Raw genomic sequence first — 24,977 nt, forward strand, 5'->3', positions numbered from 1 at the left:
TTTATTTTTCAGATGATTAACGTAACTATAAGGTAAATGGCCTGGAAGGCTGTTCCCCACTGTTAATCATTGGCTGCAAGCAGATTTGCTTGTTGAATGAGTAGTTATGAGCTACAATTCATTCTAAAATCGCTATGAGTTCCAGTATTTTTTCCTCGTAAAGTTCTTTGTTTTCCAACAAACTGCATATTACGGTTTCAGTGGTATCATGAGCAGTTTCATTTGTGCACAGGTTCACAGTGTCCACGCCTGCAAATCTGGTGTCGCATGGTATACGCAAATCAGTGGTGCCATTAATAGGTTCTTGTGGGGTTACTGATGGAAAAGTTGTTTTCAAAGGTGTAAAAGTTGACGAGGATATCTTTAAGCTTCTTACACAAGCAATACACGGGAAAGTTCCTTGAATTAACAATGAGAAATACTGAGCCAGTTTTTCACTGAGATCTTAGTTTAGGAGGTCAGTGGTTCATGTTTAACTATTTCAGACACCAGCATCTGAAAAAAGATACTCGAAATTCTTAATTTCCTAAACTAAGTTTGATATTATTTAGATGTAGTGTTAGTATTCAGGTATTTTGTGTTTTTTGATGAAAGGATTGCAAGGTTACTCTGACATAATCATCCTCATACATGACTACTACACTCTTATTTTTACCTGCCTTTACAACAAGAGTTTTATTATCTGTAAGTTTCTTATTATCATTAGTGTGTATGATTTAATCAGTTTTCCAAGAATTGTGTGATGATCATAGGTTTCTTGTAATGAGTTATTGTGATCGTTTCATAGTTTTGGTTACTGATAATAACTTGACACTAGTGCCTATGAATTTAAATTGTACACTACAGCACTGAAGATGATCACTATGCGATTGAAAATCGATTTTGCTGTCAATAAACCATCAAAATTACGGCCAATGCTGAGCTTCCTTCTAATTTAAGGATGAGATAAACTACAAAGTGGTGCAACATTTGTCGTCCTAGGGAAGATGGACAGGAGTAGAAATGATTAGCGAACATATAAATGCAGTAAACAGAAGTTTTCCTTAACTTATAGGTTCTAAGGAAACTGGGAGAAGAAATAATATGGGGAAAACACTGACAAGCCGCCGAAGGGTCAGGATGATAGGACATCTGTTAAGACATCAGGGAATGACTTGCACGGTGCTAGAGGGAGCAGTAGAGGGCAAAAAGTGTAGTGGAAGACAGAGATTGGAACACATCCAGGAAATAATTGAGGACGCAGGTTGCAAGTGCTACTCTGAGACGAAGAGGTTGGCACAGTAGAGGAATTTGTGGCCGGCCGCATCAACAGTCAGAAGACTGATGAATAAAAAAAAGAAAGCTTTCCACAAGCGTTGTGCAGAAACTGTACAAAAGAATAAACAGCAATGAAATCCAGGTATTACAAAGAGCACTAAAGAGTATCGTTTAGTGTGAGAGCCGAGCTACTAATGCATGAGCAAACTTTCGAACGCTGACTGAGACTGAAAAGCGTCGAAGAGTGGCTGAGGGCGCTCATAGTCAGGGCTGGTGACAGTGTGGCTCAGCGGACGTGCATCACTGGATCCGCCGGGTCCCCGCGCGACCGATAACGGCGTTTTCGTTGCCAACTGTGAGACGCCAATGAGGGTGGTATCGATCTATGATACCATATACTACACTACTGCCCATTAAAATTACCGAGCGAGGTGGCGCAGTGGTTAGACACTGGACTCGCATTCGGGAGGACGACGGTTCAATCCCGCGTCCGGCCATCCTGATTTAGGTTTTCCGTGATTTCCCTAAATCGCTGCAGGCAAATGCCGGGATGGTTCCTTTCAAAGGGCACGGCCGACTTCCTTCCCTGTCCTTTCCTAATCCGATGAGACTGATGACCTCGCTGTCTGGTCTCCTTCCCCAACACAACCAACCAACCATTAAAATTGCTACACCAAGAAGAAATGCAGATGATAATCGGGTATTCATTGGACAGATATATTATACTAGAACTGACATGTGATTACATTTTCACGCGATTTGGGTGCATAGATCCTGAGAAACCAGTACCGAGAACAAACACCTCTGGCCGTAATAACGGCCTTGATACGCCTGAGCGTTGAGTCAAACAGAGCTTGGATGGCGTGTACAGGTACAGCTGCCCATGCAGCTTCAACACGATACCACAGTTCATCAAGAGTAGTGACTGGTGTATTGTGACGAGCCAGTTGCTCGGCCACCATTGACCAGACGCTTTCAATTGGTGAGAGATATGGAGAATGTGCTGGCCAGGGCAGCAGTCGAACATTTTCTGTATCCAGAAAGGCCTGTACAGGACCTGCAACATGCGGTCGTGCATTATCCTGCTGAAATGTAGGGTTTCGCAGGGGTCGAATGAAGGGTAGAGCCACGGGTCGTAACACATCTGAAATGTAACGTTCACTGTTCAAAGTTCCGTCAATGCGAACAAGAGGTGACTGAGACGTGTAACCAATGGCACGCCATACCATCACGCCGGGTCATACACCGGTATGGCGATGACGAATACACGCTTCCAATGTGCGTTCACCGCGACGTCGCCAAACACGGATGCGATATCAGAGCATCTTCTTCCTGTCGGTTACATTTCGCGTCTGTAGGAGGTCATCTTCGTGGTGTAGCAATTTTAATGGCCAGTAGTGTACATACCTTTTACGTTTCCACGTAAACCTATTCTGTTGCACAGGGACTTCCCTCCAGCTTTTCTGTAACGGACACTACATTCTCTAAGGATGAACCAGTTCCATGTATTACAATCTCGTACATATGAAAGGTAAAATAACATACTTTTAGAAAAGAATTTACAAAATATTTCTGATTACATGAAGTTATAGAATGAGAGAAATATTTACATGCATCTTAAGTCAAAGAAGTTGCAGAATACAGATTTCACAGTATCGCCAGGCGACATACATTACAGCCTTCTAACTCACAAACGCGTTTCATTTTTTTTTCCTTTATTGAATTTCGATTCCCCCCAAAGGGGCGGGCTGGCAGCAGCTTAGTACGTTGCTCTACAGCCTACAGACTTTTTAAAACGTAAGAAGAAGAGAAGAAACAATAAAAGCAGGCGATAAAACGGTGACTTAAATTGTAAAACGGCGGGAAATTGTGGAAAGTTAAAACATAAAGCAAAGGATTGGCAATGCTAATAAAATACACAGGAAACAGACAAGTAACATAGGAGATACACAATTAAAAACATGGCGACAGTCTGGTTTCTGTTCATAAGAGATAAAAAACCACACCCAGCGACTGTATGATGTCCGTTCGCAACACTTCCGAAAAGACACACAACACTGAACACTCACTGTAAACACTGCACGCAAATGTCGGCACAAAGATGACACTCCCTGGCCGAGGGCAGATGGTGGGGGGGGGGGGAGGGGGGACCTGGACAGATGAGGGGGAAAACAAGGAGGGAGGAGAGGACAAACCAAAAGGGGGGGAACCAAAGGAGGGAGAGGACTCATAAGGGGGGGGGGGGAGGGGCAGGGCAGACGCGGGAGGGAATGGGAAAAGGCAGAGGAGGGAAATGCAAAAGGACTTGGGGGAGAGAAGGGGGGCAGAGAGAGGGTAGGTCGGGAAAAAAGAGGATGGAAGGCAGGGGGAGAGGGAGCCCAGGAAAAGGACAGAGGAAAGGAGGGGGAGTGAGGATCAGAGTTGATAGGAGGGATAAATGGAGGGAGAGAGGGCATCATCCAGGAGGGGGAGTTGATGGAAGCCACCTCGGGAAAGGAGATGAATGGTGGAGATGGAGGGTAGGGGGGATACAACAGTGAAGACGTGGCAGGGGGTGGGGACGGGAGAGGAGAGGAGCAACCAGGGGGTGAGGGGGATCGAGGCGGCGGGAGGTGTTGTGTATGTGGATATGTTCGAGGAGTAGGAGCAGATGGGGGAAAGGAATGAGGTCATAGAGGATCCACGTGGGGAACGGGAGGCATATACAGAAGGCGAGGCGGAGTGCATGACGCTCAAGGATCTGGAGGGACTTAAATAATTTGGGGGGGGGGCGGGGGTGGCAGACGCGTTTCATTTAGCAACTGCTTATTTATAGCAGCTTTCAGCTTTCAGAATGTGTAAGGGGGAAGGCGCGAGTGATGTTTCACACGACGGATGTCGCACTAGACGCGACTGCTACAGTGCAACGAACGATTTTCAGCTGGCCGCAGAAAGAGAGATGCTGAAGCAGAGGAGGCGCAGGTACAAGACGCGGCTGCGGCCGGGCCCGCAGATGAGCCCCCTGGAGGAGGCCCAGGTGGACGTGTTCGACGAGTCACCGCCCGGCGAGCTGCCGCCGCCGGCGCTGCCCGTCTTCGACCGGCCGCCCCCGTCCTTCGACACTCGGCCCCTCAGCCTCCTGGACGACTCCCCGCCACTGGACCTGCAGGAGTCCCCGCTGCTGGGCAAGTACAGGACGCCCGAACAGGTGACGCCGGAGCAGTCGATGGAGCAGTGGTACTCGTCCGAGCGGAGTGGAGGAAGAGGCGCTCGGAGGCGGCTCGTCTTCGACGACGAGGACGAAGACGACGACGACGACGACGACAGCGACCTGTTAGGTACGGTATACCCACTCGACTAACTTGTTTACTTTAAAAACTGGAGGCAGCTTCTACCTCGTGCAAGACACAGTTTGTTCGTTTTAAATACGGTACTTTATGTGCTGTCTTAAGTCGCACGAAAATTTAGCGAAAAATAACGCGAAACCAGCGGTTTTTGAGGAAAACTAATGAGAAGGTATTGAATAGAATTAGGGAGAAGAGGAGTTTGTGGCACAACTTGACTAGAAGAAGGGATCGGTTGGTAGGACATGTTCTGAGGCATCAAGGGATCACCAATTTAGTATTGGAGGGCAGCGTGGAGGGTAACAATCGTAGAGGGAGACCATGAGATGAATACACTAGACAGATTCAGAAGGATGTAGGCTGCAGTACGTACTGGGAGATGAAGCAGCTTGCACAGGATAGAGTAGCATGGAGAGCTGCATCAAACCAGTCTTAGGACTGAAGACCACAACAACAACAACAACAATGTGAAATCAGCGAATTTTACCACGTGTTGTGAAATTTCTAACTTATTTTTTGGTTAAAAAGCGGCTCCAGATTCGGTAAAGAAACAGTAGCACCGAGTTTCGCTAAAAAGTCACCAAATGTGCCATAAAAACAACAACGAATTTGGTAAAAGCAACATAGATTTGGCAAAAACATCAAATTTGCTAAAAAAGACAACACCGGATTTTGAAAAAACAAACTAACCACACCAAATAAACACCAAATTTGTCAGAAAAGAAACAAACACCGAATTAAAAAAGCAACGCTAAATTCGGCAAGAAAACCCAGAATTTGGTACAACACCAACTTGGGGCAACAACGCCACACGGGATTAGCCGAGCGGTCTAAGTCGCTGCAGTCATGGACTGTGCAGCTGGTCCCGGTGGAGGTTCGAGTCCTCTCTCGGGCATGGGTGTGTGTGTTTGTTTTTAGGATAATTTAGGTTAAGTAGTGTGTAAGATTAGGGACTGGTGACCGTTGCAGTTAAGCCCCATAAGATTTCACACACATTTGAACATTTTTTTGGGGAAACAAAAACACATAATTTGGCGAAAACAACACAGATTCTGGCAGGAAATAAGGAACTTGACGCGAAATATGAATTTGTCTAAAAAACAACACCGAATTTGCCAGAAAACAACATTAAATTTGGCACAAACACCGAATTTGCAAAAAACAACACCGCATTTACCCAAAAATAACACCGAATTTGGTCACGAAGCGAAACGCTTTTTCCCTGTACCTAGACCTATCTTCAATTACGTTTCGTTTATTAATGTGCCTGTAAAGTAGGATAACGGAATGAATGAAATCGGGCGATGTTAAGCGAAGCAGAGTGGGAAACATACACTAATGACCCAGACCGTTATGACAGTTGTAACATGCCCGGGAGTACAAATGGGTGGAGTACCTTAAACTGGTTGTCGTTTCGACATGACCGTGCGCTCTATCCACACCACGTACCTGATAACCCCGCGGCGGTCGTACTGTTCTGCTCCACACTGCTACTGGCTTGCCTAAAATTATCTATCGAAATATGCAACCGGGTTTAGGGGAGCCACTCAACGTTAAAACCCAACACTGTTCGACGTCTGACACGAACAACTATATTCTGAGACCATAAAAGAAAATCGCAGGTTGCGCTGTTTACATTCTAATTCATAAGTGTTTATCCCAATTAATGGATGGTTACCAGTCCACAACATCACTCAGACGAGCGTACGCGTAACCGACACGACGCGGGCGATTGTTGATAATGCGGAAACGCGATGATGGAACTCACGTTCGCACGCTCGCAACAAGACACTGGCTCTTGTTTGCACTCTTTTATGGTAACTAATTTTTGCTGATTCACGTTAGTTCTTTCCGAGAGACCGAACACGGCGCGGATGATTGATGCTATGCGACACGCAGGGCGTTATCGGCGGCACTGCTCATTTTTAATTACTTCTTGACGCACTTTCCTCTGAATCATTTGCATATATTATCACTTTACTGTAATAGCACTTGTAGCAACACTTCAACTTCCGTACTAACAATGCCTCTCACATGCAGAACTACCCACAACACAACATAACAGTTCCGTGTCCTGTGCTCTACTCTGCAGAAAGGCGGCCTCTGGCAAAGATACTCGTCGACTAAGCGAGCGATATGACAATACGCTTACACACTGCTTAACAGCGTATTCGGCAACTTTTTGGCAAGTGCCTAGTAGATTTCCAAAGATATGTGGCAGAAGATGTCAATGCAGGAATCACGCAGTTCCCATTAATCAGGGGCCGGTAGTTTGTGGCAACTCACAGCGTCCCACTCACGTTCCACCTGCTTCAGATCAGCTGAATTTGGTGGCCAAGACTTCAAGATGAGTTCAGTATCATACTTCTCAAATTACTGTAACACGATCCTGGCCTTGTCACAAAGGCAATTATCTCGTTGCAAGATGTCATTTCTACCTCGGAAGACGTCAAGCGAGAAGGGATGCAGGGCGTTCGCAATGGCGTTCACGTAGTCCATAGCTATCATGTCGCATTCGATTAACACCGCAGGTCCCATGGAAGCCCAGATAAACGTCTCCCATAACACAACACCACACCCACCAACCTGTGTCTGTAGTGCATTGTATGTTTCGAGCAGCCGTTCGTTTCCATGATAGCTTATTAGGACATGACGATCGACCTATGCAACTCGAAATGTGACTCATCCGACCAGGTGACATATGTACATTGATTCACGGTCCAGTATCAACGATCTCGTGCACACAATAATCGTAATTAAGGATGTCGTTCGATCATTACGAGAACATGTAGGGGTCGTATGCTGCGATGCCTCATCTGCAACAATGTGCACTGACTTATGTGCTCTGAAACACTTGTGCTTGCACCAGCATTGGACTCTGTCGCCAGATCTGTCACAGATCGGGCAAGCCTGCGACGCCCATGTTCTATGATGAAGCACGAACGTGCAACACTTTGTCGCCTACTCGTGTTTTCACCGTTCTTCAACCACTTACCATAGATCGGGGATGTATAGACTTGCTTGCACCACGGGTCGTAAGCCGCTGACTGTAACTACGTAGCGACCACAAGAAGAAGAAAAGGATTATATACTTAGTTTTCATCATATGTTTTACAAATATTCACGTCATTTAACAAATATAGTTCCAACAATGTCTAACATTCTGCGTGGTGTCTGTTTGTTCTAAGTCGTGTCTCCCTACCACTTTCGCGCAACGACGCTCTGAGCGTGTTTTTTAGGGAATTGACTAGTTTGAACCTGGGACCTGTTGCTGGTAAGGAGACGCCAGACCACACATGACATGTAGAGTTCAGAAGAGTTCAATGAGACTAGCGATGATATAATCAAATACCTAATGATTTCAGCGTCAGCTCCACTGCATTCCCTGTAAAAGAATCTTAAGACTAACTAAATTTATTGGAAGGGGTTCAAGGCTTTCCTATGTTTAGTTAGCTGGTAAAATAACGTCGGAAAAGCAGTTAAGTTTACCACTGGAAATTTTATTCTACTCACAAAACATTGTTTTTAAATTGCACTATTGATAAAAGGAAATGTTTTAATACAGGATGATAAAAACCAACTGTGTTCAACAAAAATGTGAACGAATATTCCCTGAATGGGTTTCCAAGTTCTACAATGGATCGAAGGATGATCTATGCCATATTACATCTATAATCTAGGTTTAAATTAAGTTTCACAAAAGAGAAAACTATCAAAATGGTCTACAGTGTCCCTCAATTATCTTTAATTACTTATCTAACTTGTCGTAAATTACAGTGGCTGATGTGGCTTCTCAATAATTATGTAACAGAAAAATCATCGCGTTTCAGATTTTTACTTCAGGTAGCAAATGTGAACACCATGTCAGGGTTTTCATGGAAGGTGTTGGATTTGCCTGACACCTTACAAATGTACTCCCAAAAGAACTAACAAGCAACCCCTGGAGTACAACGTCGCAAAAGGCCAATGATGTTTGTGGCATTCGACGCCCCACATATTGTCTACCATGCAACCACATTAGTAGCTGCTAATGGAAACAGGGGTTGGGACTGGAGGTATCTAGTGGTGAGTACAGCATCAGGCTACGGAGCACAGACAGGTGTTGATACAAGGCAGAGCAATGGCAACGACAAGAAAGCAAACATTGCATTAAACTCATATCGACTGTTGCCAAAGCTGACATTTCATCAGAAAGGAACTCAAGGAATTTCACAGCGTGAGAAAGATGTGGCAGGTCAAATACTAGCGTTTCTACAAGATGTGTCAGTGGAATGTGCGGTGTCGTGTACCTTCGACTGTGCGGGCAATGTGCATGACGTGTACAATGACGACGATACATCCTTAACAAGGGAAAGTGATATTGAAGAAGGTGTCGAGAGATGTAGTTCATCGGACAGGGAGCCACAAATCCCGTCTCTAGTGTAACGTAGCAAAAGACCATCAGTATACAAGGAGCGGGTACTAAATATAATTACGTACGAGAAAGATCATCCGTACGTTATGCACATCAAATTGCGCGCGACATAAAGTGAAGAGCCAAAGAAACTGGTACACCTGCCTAATATCGTGTAGGGACCACGCGAGCACGCAGAAGTGCCGCAACACGACGTGGACTCGACTAATGTCTGAAGTAGTGCTAAAGAGAACTGACACCACGAATCCTTTAGGGCTGGCCATAAATCTGTAAGAGTACGAGGGGGTGGAGATCTCTTCTGAACAGCACGTTGGAAGACATCCCAGATATGCTCAAATAATGTTAATGACTGAAGAGTTTGGTGGCCATCGGAAGTGTTTAAACTCAGAAGAGTGTTTCTCGAGCCACTCTGTAGAAATTCTGGACGTGTGGTGTGTCGCATTGTCCTGCTGGAATTGCCCAAGTCCGTCGGAATGCACAATGGACATGAATGGATGCAGGTGATCAGACAGGATGCTTATGTACATTTCACCTGTCAGACTCGTATCTAAACGTATCAGGGGTCTCATATTACTCCAGCTACACACTCACCACACCATTACAGAGCCTCCACCAGCTTGAACAGTCCCTTGCTGACACGCAGGGTCCATAGATTCATGAGATTGTCTCCATACCCGTACACGTCCCTCTGCTCGATACAATCTGGACCAAGACTCGTCCGACCAGGCAACATGTTTCTAGTCATCAACAGTCCAATGTCGGTGTTGATGGGCCCAGGAGAGGCGTAAAGCTTTGTGTCGTGCAGTCATCAAGAGTATACGAGTGGGCCTTCGGCTCCAAAAGCCCATATCGATGATGTTTCGTTGAATGGTTCGCACGTTGACACTAGTTGATGGCTCAGCATTGAAATCTGCAGCAGTTTGCGCAAGGGATGCACTTCTATCACGTTGAACAATTCTCTTCAGTAGTCGTTGGTCCCGTTCTTGCAGCATCTTTTCCCGGCCGCAGCGATGACAGAGATTTGATGTTTTATCGGATTCCTGATATTCAAGTTACACTCGTAAAATAGTCGTACGGGAAAATTCCCACTTCATCGCTATCTCAGAGATGCTGTGTCCCATCGCTCGTGCGCGACTATAACAGCACGTTCAAATTCTGCGCTAGACACTTGTTATCTTATGTAGGCGTTGCTGATCGCAGTGCCTTATTCTGCATGTTTACATATCTGTGTATTTAAATACGCATTCCTATACTAGTTTCTTTGGCGCTTCAGTGTAGATTTCAGTGATTTCAAGGGAAGCAGTGGCTGGTTGCAAAACTTCAAATAGTACTACAGAAATGGAAGACGTAAGATAAATTTCAAACAAAGCGTCAACTTGATGATGTACAGCAAACTGCGGAATCGGCATGAAAATTTGTAGATTAGATAAACAAATTTATCCCATCGTTCAGTAAGGGATTTATTTTCCACTCCGACCAATCGGGATTTGAAGAGGAAATGCATATGAAACGAACTCTGGAAATTTTGCCGACTGTTAATCTGAATGGTAATTGGAAAATTATTTATTAAGTTGGAGGTGCTCTGTCCCCTACGATTCTTTCTCGTGTGCGTGATGTTGCAAAGGCAGTAGGGAATATTTATGTCACAGCAAGCAAGAATGGGAAAATGGGCCTAAGAGAACTACAACTATGGTATGAGCACTGCTTTTGGCCGATAACTGGTGAAAATAACTAGCTTTTACTTGCCTCCTGGTCTGCTTATAAAAGTCGTACTCCTTCATAGCGCGCTATCCTCCCTGAAAAGTGTGTGATGTTGCAATTCATACTGCTTGAAACCACTGGATAAGTTTAGTCTCTGGATATTTGTTTACCCCGTGCCTTTAAAACATAGTAGCGCACTATGTGCAGCTACGCCTTAAAGGATAGCTGGTTTTACGACCGCCTCTTTCGCATTCTGTTGCATGCCATCACATTCCATCAGTTCTCATCACCCCATTACACCAATACGATTCTCTCTACTTCTTTAAAAGTGGGTACTTAGCTAAACGTCCTGCACGGTTTGTAACTCCCAACGAGTTAACCTTCGATCTTGATGGTGCAAACCTTTGTGACCACTGTGGTGGGCCATTTTCGTTTCGGTATTCATGGTGCAAGTGAATGGTTTGTTTTGAACAGTTCTTGAATGTCGACGATGTCCATTTTGTGAAGTGTAATAGATAAATGCCAAATAATATCGATCTCTGCAACTCCCAGACACGCCTTTTCTGTCTCTCTCCTGATGCACTTGGTGAATTATAAGCAGCTAACATTTTTTTGAGTCATAATTGTAAATACAGCACTTTCAAATGAGCCTTACCAAAGACAACTTGTGACCACACATTCAAGGGGATCCTCCTAAGTTCTGCAAGGGCCCTGTCTCCTTTCTGAAAAGACGAGAACGAACTGCGGGTGGGGGGGGGGGGGAGGGAGCCACCGTAAGATCAATTGGTGGATCGCATGCGCCCTACAGTCTGTGCGTCACTGTCACAGATAATTACGACAGTAGCACGTGAACGGCAAACCAGCTCGGCGTTCTCTAGATGCTCGTTCCCAGGCTCCGTCCATGACAATCAATCGTTTGTCAAAGTCACTACTTATACCAGTGGATTACTACCCTTGTCGTCACCAGAATGATTTGACGTTCGTCTCTGCTTCCGTTAAATACACTCCTGGAAATTGAAATAAGAACACCGTGAATTCATTGTCCCAGGAAGGGGAAACTTTGTTGACACATTCCTGGGGTCAGATACATCACATGATCACACTGACAGAACCACAGGCACATAGACACAGGCAACAGAGCATGCACAATGTCGGCACTAGTACAGTGTATATCCACCTTTCGCAGCAATGCAGGCTGCTATTCTCCCATGGAGACGATCGTAGAGATGCTGGATGTAGTCCTGTGGAACGGCTTGCCATGCCATTTCCACCTGGCGCCTCAGTTGGACCAGCGTTCGTGCTGGACGTGCAGACCGCGTGAGACGACGATCCATCCAGTCCCAAACATGCTCAATGGGAGACAGATCCGGAGATCTTGCTGGCCAGGGTAGTTGACTTACACCTTCTAGAGCACGTTGGGTGGCACGGGATACATGCGGACGTGCATTGTCCTGTTGGAACAGCAAGTTCCCTTGCCGGTCTAGGAATGGTAGAACGATGGGTTCGATGACGGTTTGGATGTACCGTGCACTATTCAGTGTCCCCTCGACGATCACCAGTGGTGTACGGCCAGTGTAGGAGATCGCTCCCCACACCATGATGCCGGGTGTTGGCCCTGTGTGCCTCGGTCGTATGCAGTCCTGATTGTGGCGCTCACCTGCACGGCGCCAAACACGCATACGACCATCATTGGCACCAAGGCAGAAGCGACTCTCATCGCTGAAGACGACACGTCTCCATTCGTCCCTCCATTCACGCCTGTCGCGACACCACTGGAGGCGGGCTGCACGATGTTGGGGCGTGAGCGGAAGACGGCCTAACGGTGTGCGGGACCGTAGCCCAGCTTCATGGAGACGGTTGCGAATGGTCCTCGCCGATACCCCAGGAGCAACAGTGTCCCTAATTTGCTGGGAAGTGGCGGTGCGGTCCCCTACGGCACTGCGTAGGATCCTACGGTCTTGGCGTGCATCCGTGCGTCGCTGCGGTCCGGTCCCAGGTCGACGGGCACGTGCACCTTCCTGCCGACCACTGGCGACAACATCGATGTACTGTGGAGACCTCACGCCCCACGTGTTGAGCAATTCGGCGGTACGTCCACCCGGCCTCCCGGATGCCCACTATACGCCCTCGCTCAAAGTCCGTCAACTGCACATACGGTTCACGTCCACGCTGTCGCGGCATGCTACCAGTGTTAAAGACTGCGATGGAGCTCCGTATGCCACGGCAAACTGGCTGACACTGACGGCGGCGGTGCACAAATGCTGCGCAGCTAGCGCCATTCGACGGCCAACACCGCGGTTCCTGGTGTGTCCGCTGTGCCGTGCGTGTGATCATTGCTTGTACAGCCCTCTCGCAGTGTCCGGAGCAAGTATGGTGGGTCTGACACACCGGTGTCAATGTGTTCTTTTTTCCATTTCCAGGAGTGTACATTCCTTAGCATGACACATGCGCGCAACCACCAGGCGACATTCTATGTCGCGCCGGGCAGTGATCGTAATACTTTGGCTCATCAGTGAATGTGTAACGATGGACAAAGGAGAGAAGCTATAAATTACAGAGTTTCCACAGTAAGAAAAGCGGCTTCTGAAAAAGAGGAATTTGTTAAAATTGAGGCGCTTGGAAGTACACTAAACAAAGTAATCATAACGACGCACCACGAAGGAATTGTCCGAACGGGGCGGAAAGCGGTAGATGTGAGGTACATGTACCGACAAACAAATGATTACAATTTCCCACTGCTGTCTGGTCATCGGGGCTCAGTTTGAAGCGGGACTCATCAATGAAGACAATTCTACTCCAGTCAACGAGATTCCAAGCCGAAGACATGTCTGGCGACGCCACAGACTGGTGGGATACCAGTCTGACTTTCGCCCGGCACGCGGCCCGACAACCGGGAGTGATGGTCAGTGGTGGCAGTTCTTTTCATAGCAGGACTCCTTTCGTTGTGTTCTGCGGCATCCTTACAGAATAGTGGTACGTCGACGATGTTCGACGTCCCGGTTTATTACCCTCCATGGTAAGCCATCCTGGGCATAAATTTCAGCAAGATAACGCCCATCCGCACACGGCGAGAATTTCTACTGTTTGTCCTCGTACTTGTCAGACCAATCCTTGGCCAGAGAGGTCGCTGGACCTCTCCCCCATTGAGAACTTTTGGAGCATTATTTTCAGGGCCCTCCCACTAGCTCGGGCTTTTGACGATCTACAGAGTGTTTATAAATTAATATTGGGGTTTTAACGCTTTATAATATTTATTACATTAAACTTACGGTTATAAACGATATGTCAAATGAAAGAGCAATTGAAACAGTTGGGTTTGGCACCAGTGCGCATGCGCAGTGCGGAATGTTTCAGCCGCAATCCGCTAGACAGTGGTAGTAGCGAAGATGGCGATTAGTGAACAGAAAGCGTTTTGTGTTTTGCAGTTTGAAAAGACCGAATCTGTAGTTACTGTGCAATGTGCATTCCGGCTGGAGTTCGGTTGTGATACTCCAAGTGATAATAAGATTCGTAGATACTGGCTTCCTTTGTAAAGGGAAGAGCACAGAACGACCAAGAGTGAACCTACTCTAACTGGCACTTCTTACCTTCATGCTCTAGAGCAGTGCCTCTTCCCTCAGTTGGAAGAAGATGAGCCAATGAACTTCATTTTCCAGGAAGATGGTGCGCCACCTCACTGGCATAGCGGAATACCCGATTGGTTGTACTTCACTCTACCCAAGCGCTGGATAGGCCTCAAGGAGCCCAGTGACTGAGCTTGCTTTGTATCGCCTCCACGTTCACCCGACCTAACGCCATGCGATTTTTTCGTTTGGGGCTTCATCAAGGATCGTGTGTACGTGCCTCCGCTACCAGCAGAATTCCCTGAATTAAGAAACCGGATTGAAGCAGTTGTTGCTACAATCACTGAAGGCACACTTATCAACTTTTGGGAAGAACTCGGCTATAGACTTGATGTGTGCCGTGTGACAAATGGTGCTCACATTGAACATTTATAAGGTTCTTGGTAAAACTGTTCGAGTTGCTCTTTCATTTGACATATCTAATTCTATTGGTTCTAATGGATCTAAGCACTATGGGGCTTAACATCTGAGTTCATCAGTCGCCTACACTTAGAACTACTTAAACCTAACTAACCTAAGGACAACATACACATCCATGCCCGAGGCAGGATTCGAACCTGCGACCGTAGCAGCAGCGCGGTTCCGTACTGAAGCGCCTAGAATCGCTCGGCCACAGCGGCCGGCATTTGACATATCATTTATAACTGTAAGTTTAATATAATAAACCCGATATTCATTTATAAACACCCTTTAACACTCCAATTGGACAGAATCTGGCACGATATCGCTTAGGAGGACATCCAACAGTTCTGTCTTTCAACGCCAAGCCGAATAACCTCTTGCATAAGAATCAGATGTGGACAAACGTGTCCGCAGCTCGTGGTCGTGTGGTAGCGTTCTCGTTTCCCACGCCCGGGTTCCCGGGTTCGATTCCCGGCGGGGTCAGGGATTTTCTCTGCCTCGTGATGACTGGGTGTTGTGTGATGTCCTTAGGTTAGTTAGGTTTAAGTAGTTCTAAGTTCTAGGGGACTGATGACCATAGATGTTAAGTCCCATAGTGCTCAGAGCCATTTGAACCATTTGGACAAACGCGTTATTAAGTTGCTCAGTTTGTGAAGCTCATTCTTTTGAATAAATCATCCAATTTTTCTGAAATTGTAGTCATTGGCTTGTCTGTACATACACATCACATCTGCCGATTTCCGTCCCATTCGGATAATTCCTTCGTTGTCCTTTTTTTTTTTGGTCTTAAAGACAAAGTTAGATATTATGATTTTTGTGCCATAAACTTCAGACACGCAAGTGGTTCTTATATGCAAAAATCAGCTGTTAGCGAAGATGAAGCTGATAAAGCGTTTCATGATGTCAAAGTGCTTGGTTATTCATGACGCATCATCGTTGTAGAATCTTCTGATCCGACATTTCGGCTTTGTTGTGGGAACTGGCTGCACACTCTGCTGCACGGTCACGCTTGTGCTAATGTAAGGACAGTATCTCGCGTGTTTGTAGCCATAGATGTTGATCATTAGCTATTGCATGCCATTCTCTTGACTGCTAGGAGCATTCACTAGCACAATACTGACTGGAGGGCTGGGAGTGAGAACGCCTTGTTTGTATTTATGTTTGTACTCGTACACTCCGGCAGTGTCCTCGTAGCACTGAAAGAAACAGTTACACTTATGCAACCTAAAGTCACCATCGTCGCAACTAAACTGGCGTTTAGGAATTTTAATTCGCTCTGTTACTTTTTGTTTACGTTAGTAAGGTGCCTTTTTAAAAAGCTCAACTTAGCAAAGTTGGATGGTCACGCAAACAAACTTGTTATTTTACTGTTGTGGTGTGCAGTTGAAACACTTATTTGATGAAGCTCTCCACGCTAAACCATCCCTTGAAAGCCTCTTCATCACTGCGTAGTCACTATCATTAGATCCACCTGATCCTGCAAGATGTAGTTAATCTTTGGTCTGTGCCCGTTAATCTTTGGTCTGTGCCCACAATTTTTACTCCTCGTCCTTCCTTCCACTACCAAACTGACTACTCCTTGGTGACTAAGGATGCACCCTATCAACTGATCGCTTATTATAGTCAAGTAGTGCTATGAATTTCTTTTCTCCCCAGAAAGCACAGCACGTGCTTGGATCAAGGAACAGTCGGAATTGTAGTTGTAAATTGTTGTAGTTGTGCTGGGAAAGTCCCTGAGCTTTAAGCACTAATAGAAAGCACGGAAGCTGAAATCGTTATAGGTACAGAAAGCTGGCTAAAGCCTGAAATAAGTTCTACAGAAATTTTTACGAAGCCTCAGACGGTGTTCAGGAAAGATAGATTAGGCAGAATTGGTGGGGGAGTGTTTGTGTCTGTCAGTAGTGGTTTATCTTGTAGTGAAGTCGAAGTAGATACTCCGTGCGAATTGGTATGGGTGGAGGTTATACTTAACAGCCGAACTAAGTTAATAATTGGCTCCTTCTACCGACCCCCAGACTCCGAAGATATAGTTGCTGAACAGTTCAGAGAAAATTTGAGTCTCCTAACAAATAAATATCCCACTCATACGGTTATAGTTGGTGGGGGCTTCAACCTTCCCTCGATATGTTGGCAAAAACACTTGTTCAAAACCGGTGGTAGGCAGAAAACATCTTCCGAGATGAGATTTTCACTCTGCAGCGGAGTGTGCGCTGATATGAAAATTCCTGGCAGATTAAAACTGTGTGCCTGACCGAGACTCGAACTCGGGACCTTTGCCTTTCGCGGGCAAAAGGCAAAGGTCCCGAGTTCGAGTCTCGGTCGGGCACACAGTTTTAATCTGCCAGGAAGTTTCATCTTCCGAGATTGTCCTAAATGCTTTCTCCGAAAATTATTTCGAGCAGTTAGTCCACGAACCCACGCGAATTGTAAATGGTTGCGAAAACACACTTGAGCTCTTAGCTGCAAACAATCCAGAGCTAATAGAGAGCATCATGACTGATACAGGGATTAGTGTTCACAAGGTCGTTGTAGCTAGGCTCAATACCGTTTCTTCCAAATCCACCAGAAACAAACGCAAAATAATTTTATTTAAAAAAGCGGATAAAGTGTCACTAGAAGCCTTCCTAAGAGACAATCTCCATTTCTTCCAAACTGACTATGCAAATGTAGACGAGATGTGGCTCAAATTCAAAGATATAGTAGCAACAGCAATTGAGAGATTCATACCTCATAAATTGGTAAGAGATGGAACTGAACCCCCGTGGTACACAAAACAGGTCCGAACGCTGTTGCGGAGGCAACGGAAAACGCATGCGAAGTTCAGAAGAACGCAAAATCCCGAAGATTGGCTAAAATTTACAGACGCGCGAAATTTGGCACGGACTTCAATGCGAGATGCCTTTAATAGGTTCCACAACGAGACATTGTCTCGAAATTTGGTAGAAAATCTGAAGAAATTCTGGTCATATGTAAAGTACACAAGCGGCAAGACGCAGTCAATACTTTCGCTGCGCAGTGCCGATGATACTGTTATAGACGACTGGGCCGCTAAAGTGGAGTTATTGAACGCAGTTTTCCGAAATTCCTTCACCAGGGAAGACGAATGGAATATTCCAGAATTTGAAACACGAACTGCTGAGTTTCTTAGAAGTAGATACCTTAGGGGTTGCGAAGCAACTCAAATCGCTTGGTACGGGCAAGTCTTCAGGTCCAGATTGTATACCGATTAGGTTCCTTTCAGATTGCGCTGATACAATAGCTTCCTACTTAGCAATCATATACAACCGCTCGCTCACCGATAGATCTGTACCTACAGATTGGAAAATTGCACAGGTCGCACCAATGTTTAAGAAGGGTGGTAGGAGTAATCCATCGAACTACAGGCCTATATCATTGACGTCGGTTTGCAGTAGGGTTTTGGAGCATATACTGTATTCAAACATTATGAATCACCTCGAAGGGAACGATCTATTGATACGTAATCAGCATGGTTTCAGAAAACATCGTTCTTGTGCAACGCAGCTAGCTCTTTATTCGCACGAAGAATTGGCCGCTATCGACAGGGGATCTCAAGTTGATTCCGTATTTCTAGATTTCCGGAAAGCTTTTGACACCGTTCCCCACAAGCGACTTCTAATCAAGCTGCGGGCCTATGGGGTATCGTCTCAGTTGTGCGACTGCATTCGTGATTTCCTGTCAGGAAGGTCGCAGTTCGTAGTAATAGACGGCAAATCATCGAGTAAAACTGAAGTGATATTAGGTGTTCCCCAGGGAAGCGTCCTGGGACCTCTGCTGTTCCTCATCTATATAAATGACCTGGGTGACAATCTGAGCAGTTCTCTTAGGTTGTTCGCAGCTGATGCTGTAATTTACCGTCTAGTAAGGTCATGCGAAGACCAGTATCAGTTGCAACGCGATTTAGAAAAGATTGCTGTATGGTGTGGCAGGTGGCAGTTGACGCTAAATAACGAAAAGTGTGAGGTGATCCACATGAGTTCCAAAAGAAATCCGTTGGAATTCGATTACTCGATAAATAGTACAGTTCTCAAGGCTGTCAATTCAACTAAGTACCTGGGTGTTAAAATTACGAACAACTTGAGTTGGAAAGACCACATAGATAACATTGTGGGGAAGGCGAGCCAAAGGTTGCGTTTCATTGGCAGGACACTTAGAAGATGCAAAAAGTGCACTAAAGAGACAGCTTACACTACACTCGTTCGTCCTCTGTTAGAATATTGCTGCGCGGTGTGGGATCCTTACCAGGTGGGATTAACACAGGGCATCGAAAGGGTGCAAAAAAGGGCAGCTCTTTTTGTATTATCACGTAATAGGGGAGAGAGTGTGGCAGATATGATACGCGAGTTGGGATGGAAGTCAATAAAGCAAAGACGTTTTTCGTCGCGGCGAGATCTATTTACGAAATTTCAGTCACCAACTTTCTCTTCCGAATTCGAAAATATTTTGTTGAGCCCAACCTACATAGGTAGGAATGGTCATCAAAATAAAATAAGAGAAATCAGAGCTCGAACAGAAAGGTTTAGGTGTTCGTTTTTCCCGCGCGCTGTTCGGGAGTGGAATGGTAGATAGTATGATTGTGGTTCGATGAACCCTCTGCCAAGCACTTAAATGTGAATTGCAGAGTAATCATGTAGATGTAGATGTAGAATTTAGTACTTTTTCATTAATTATCCAAACCATACATCTCGTCTTCACCATTCTTCTGCAGCAAGGCATTTCAAAAGCTTCTATTCTTTTTGTCTGTACTGTTTGTGGTTCTGAGCACTATGGGACTTAACTGCTATGGTCATCAGTCCCCTAGAACTCAGAACTACTTAAACCTAACTAACCTAAGGACATCACAAACATCCATGCCCGAGGCAGGATTCGAACCTGCTAACGTAGCGGTCGCGCGGCTCCAGACTGTAGCGCCTAGAACCGCTCGGCCACTCCGGTCGGCTTTTCCGACGTGAGCTTGAACCTTTCTTTCATCCTTCTATTTATGGTTCATGTTAGTATTTTGTAATCATGACTTATTAAACTGTTGGTTTGGAAATATTCAGTACCTGTCCTCTCTGGAACTTGAACCACTGCATTCTTCTCGAAGTCTGGAAGTATGTCGCCTCTCTCAGTTGTCTTTCACACATTCCTGACGTTTGGCTCACCCAGGATTTTAATGATTGTGAGGGACTGTCGTTTACTCCAGGTGCCTTGTTTCGACTTAGGTCTTTCAATGATCTTTTTTTTTTCTAAATCTTATGGGACTTAACTGCTAAGGTCATCAGTCCCTAAGCTTACACACTACTTAATCTAAATTATCCTAAGGACAAACATACACACCCATGCCCGAGGGAGGACTCGAACCTCCGCCTGATCCAGCCGCGCAGTCCATGACTGCAGCGCCCTCAGACCGCTCGGCTAATCCCGCGCGGCTCACTGATCTGTCGAAGTACCCTCATAGTATCACATCCATCACATCATCATTTACTTTCTCCTCCATTTCCATAGAACTGTCTTCAGGTTTCTTTGTTTTGTATAGCTCTTCTTGTTCTGTATTGGCGCAGCATGCCACAAGAGCGTAGCAACGACTGGACACTCGCTTCGTGTAAGAATTTTTTCCTGCCCGCCCGTCCACACACTGCACTGCCGGAACTGGCCGGGACAAGGGAGACGGGCCGTGACCACCAAGCAGCGCGCACGCATCTGTCACAGTGTCTCGCAATCTAATGTTCAAATACAGTCCACCTTTTGCGAATCATGTATTTTCATTTCAGCCGCCTTTTCTTTTCATCGACTGATATGGATTCGTTTGGACTGTGGAAAGAGCGAGGCAGCCCAGAATTTACCGCGCGTTTTGCGTTTGCCTACACTTCTTTATATTGCCTTTCGGCCTTGTCTTCTTTGATTATTACCGGCTTGAAATCTGAGCACTTGATATTCATACAACTTAGCTACTCTTTTCTGCGGAGAATCCTTTAATTTTTCATTTTTCACTCCTGGCCAATCTTATTTTTTACACACCTATATTCCCTTTGGCCTGTTTCATTTCCTTTTCTCTTGTAGTTAATTAAATTCACTGTGTCGAGTGCTACCCAAAGATTTCTGCTGGACATTGTCTTTTTGCCTATTCGGCCCTCTTCTGCCAGCATTATATTTCTCATAGCTACGCAATCATTTTCTGTTGTATATTTCTCCCCTGTGTCACTACATAATTTTTTAGGACACCAAGGAAATTATAATATGCCTGAATTACATAGAGGGTGAGGTGCCGACGCCAGCCCCCTCCCCCTATATATACGTAGTGGCGATTATCGGTAAGCTATAGCCGACAGTGAGGAGAATTTTCCATTAACACGTGACTTTTAACGTTTATAGGTGCTGGATTGTGACACGAAATTCGTGTGTATTGATGGAACTATATACATTTTCTGTGACATTGAAAAGAGCGTTCGTAGAGAACATAAAGGACATAATGCCTATTGGCTTCTGTCTCGGGTTCTTCGGCCGACGTTCATATAATGATTTTTCTGACGAGACCTATTAGATCCGACGACGTACCGAAAACTAAGCGCAGATCCGACGCAGCGTATCACACGGAATACGAATCGATTAATCAAGGCTTCTCTGCCGGCGGACATACAGAGAAACCTGCGCAACACAGAAGCCCTACCACCTCGGCTGTATGGATTACCCAAGATCCATAAGAAGAACGTTCCACTGAGACCGATCGTTAGCGCTCCTGGATCACCGACATATAAATTGGCAAAACACTTGGCCTCTCTGCTCCAGCCACACGTGGGGAAGACCGACACATACTCAGGACATTTCATTGACAAGCTGAAGAAACTGAAACTTGCACCAAACGACATCTTGGTCAGCTTTGATGTTGTTTCGTTATTTACGAAAGTGCCACTCAGTGACGCTCTGGAGCACATCGGTTCCATTTTCCCGCAGGACATCAGAAAGCTCTTCCATGCATGTGTCACCACGAGCTATATCACGTGGAATGGAGATTTCTACAAACAGCTGGAAGGCGTCGCCATGGGTAGTCCTCTCAGTCCAGTGGTGGCCAACTTCTTCATGGAACAGTTCGAAGCACAGGCACTGGACTCGGCGACTTGCAAACCTAAGGTGTGGTACAGGCACGTCGATGATACTTTCGTGGTGTGGAGCCATGGTGAAGAACAGCTCGGTGACTTCCTAAGACACTTGAACAGCCTCCATGCCAACATAACATTTACCATGGAAGTAGAAAAGGACAATAAACTGCCATTTCTAGACGTGCTGGTCACAAGGGACGGCGAAAACCTGGGACACAGCGTGTATCGAAAACCGACACACACGGACCGATACCTGCACAAACTGTCAAACCACCACCCGAGCCAGAAAAGAGGCATGATTAGTACGCTCGTAACGAGAGCAGGACGAATATGTGAGCCGCAACACCTCAAACGAGAAATGCAACACCTGGAAAACTGTCCTGAGGAGCAATGGGTACTCCACAAATTATATTAGAAGTGTAACAGAGCCAAAGACTCGGCGAAGTAAGGAACCAGAAAAAGAAATGTCGGGTACGGCCTTTCTGCCATACATTCCCAGAGTGACGGACAGAATCGGCCGTACATTGCGCAAACATGGCGTAAAGACGATTTTCAAACCGACAAGGAAGATCAAAGAGTGTCTTAGATCGGCGAAGGAGAAAAGAGACCCACTTGCAATGTCGGGAATATACCGTATACCATGCACATGCGGAAAAGTTTATGTCGGAATGACTGGACGATCCATCAACACCAGGATCAAAGAGCATAAGCGACATTGCTGGTAGGGGCAGGTGGAGAAATCGGCCGTGGCAGAGCACGCACTGAATGAGACCGACCACGTAATAAAATTCGCCGACACGGAAGTTCTGGCTGTAGAGAAGCACTATCACACGCGCTTGTTCAGAGAAGCTGTAGAAATACAAAAACACGCGAACAGTTTGAACAAGAAAGAGGAAAGCCTTAAGGTCAACGGATCCTGGCTTCCCGTACTGCAGCGAACGACCGTCGCAGGTAGCAAGAGGAGAACCGCACCGGAAATGACCGCAGAGAAGCCCTCGGACGTTGGCGCGCCAGGTACATATAGTCTGCGCCCGCGAGCTCGGCTCCAGTTCACCACCGGCAATGGAGGGTGAAGCTTTGACAATGCCAGACACTCGTGCTGGCGAAACGTCAGAAAAATCATTATATGAACGTCGGCCGAAGAACCCGAGACAGAAGCCAATAGGCAGTTTGTCAACAAGTGGCCACGAAAGCCTTAACAATTTTGTATAAAGGACATAACTTGATCAAATAGTAATGAGATGTCTAAACCAAAAACCAGTGTCCCACAAGCAGGAGGAAACAAAAATCCGACAAACTTTTGCTCCACTGTACCAGATTTAAGAAAATACGTAACGGATCTTATGTTTACTGTGCGCCTGAAGTTCAAGTTAATATAATTTACGGCGAAGGTCGCGATACATATTCTGATAGCAAAAAGCCCTCACGCTCTCTCTTTTCAGACATATAATAATATTCCAGAAAACTGGGAGTGCGAAGAATGAAACAACTGATGAGAGAAAATCGACTAAAATTTTAGCTGTGATAACATCTACATATACATTCCGCAAGCCACGGAACGGTGCATGGCGAAGTGTAGCTTGTCCCACTACCAGCCATTTCCTTTCCTGTTCCATTCGCAAATGAAGCGAGAGGAAAACGACGGTCTAAATGCTTCCGGAAGAGCCCTAATTTATTTTATCTTGGTATTGCTTACGCGAAATGTTCGTTGGTACGTTGGAGGTGTTTCTGCAGTCACCCTCAAATGGCGGTGCTTTAAATTTTTTAATAGAATCTCCCTCCAGGGATTCCCATTTGAGTTCGCGAAACATCTCCGTAATACTTGCGTGCTGATCTAACCTACTGGTACTAGCAGTGCGCCTTTGAATTGTTTTGAAGCCTTTCTTTAATCCGAAGTGATGGAGATCGCACGAACTCGAGCAGTATTCAAGGACGGCTCGCGCTAGTGTTCCGTATGCTGCCTCCTTTATAAATGAACCACACTAAAATTCTCGCAATAAACCGAAGTGGACCGTTCGATTTTCCTACTACCGTCCTCACATCGTCGTCTCATTTGATACCGCTCTGCAACGTAACGCCCAGGTGTTTAACCGACACGACTGTGTCAAGCTGCGCACTATTAATTGGATTGGTTTTCCTACTCACACCATAACACCACCGCCTCCGAATTTTACTGTTGGCACTGCACACGCTGGTAGATGACGTTCACCGGCCATTCGCCATACCCACACCCTCCATCAAATGGTTCAAATGGCTCTGAGCACTATGCGACTTAACTTCTGAGGTCATCAGTCGCCTAGAACTTAGAACTAATTAAACCTAACTAACCTAAGGACATCACACACATCAATGCCCGAGGCAGGATTCGAACCTGTGACCGTAGCGGTGGCTCGGTTCCAGACTGTAGCGCCTAGAACCGCAGGGCCACTCCGGCCGGCGTCACCCTCCATCGAATCGCCACATTGTATACCGTGATTTGTCACTCCATACAACGCTTTTCCACTGTTCTATCGTTCAATGTTTACGCTCCTTACACCAAGCGAGGCGCCGTGTGGCTTATAAGCAACCGCTCGACCAAATGGGCTGCTTCAAATAGCTCTGAGCACTATGGGACTTAACATCTGTGGTCATCAGTCCCCTAGAACTTAGAACTACTTAAACCTAACTAACCTAAAGACATCACACACATCCACGGCCGAGGCAGGATTCGAACCTGCGACCGTAGCAGTCGCGCGGTTCCGAACTGAGCGCCTAGAACCGCGAGACCACCGCCGCCGGCGCTCGACCATGAAATCCAAGTTTTCTCACCTCCCACGTAACTGTCATAGTACTTGCAGTGGATCCTGATGCAGTTTGGAATTCCTGTGAGATGGTCTGGATAGATGTCTGCCTATTACACATTACGACCGTCTTCAACTGTCGGCAGTCTCTGTCAGTCAACAGACGAGGTCTGTCTGTACGCTTTTGTGCTGTACCTTTCACGTTTCCACTTCACTATCATATCAGAAACAGTGGACCTAGGGATGTTTAGGAGTGTGGAAATCTCGCGTACAGACGTATGACACAAGTGACCTGACCACGTTCGAAGACCCTGAGTTCCGCGGAGCGCCCCATTCTGCTCTCTCACGATGTCTTATGACTACTGAGGTCGCTGATATGG

At 46.1% G+C, this 24,977-nt stretch overlaps 1 protein-coding gene across 1 annotated transcript in view; it reads left to right on the forward strand.

Moving 5' to 3' along the window:
- The window catches only part of LOC126234870 (MAP7 domain-containing protein 1-like), a 49,197-nt gene that overhangs the window by 17,604 nt on the left and 6,616 nt on the right, over positions 1 to 24,977 (forward strand). The window contains exon 3 of the mRNA XM_049943611.1: positions 4,178 to 4,574. Within this exon, the coding sequence (XP_049799568.1) occupies positions 4,178 to 4,574 (397 nt within the window). The remainder of the gene's footprint in view (positions 1 to 4,177; positions 4,575 to 24,977) is intronic.

Source organism: Schistocerca nitens, chromosome 2, assembly GCF_023898315.1.
Source record: "Schistocerca nitens isolate TAMUIC-IGC-003100 chromosome 2, iqSchNite1.1, whole genome shotgun sequence".
NCBI classification, from domain to species: domain Eukaryota; kingdom Metazoa; phylum Arthropoda; class Insecta; order Orthoptera; family Acrididae; genus Schistocerca; species Schistocerca nitens.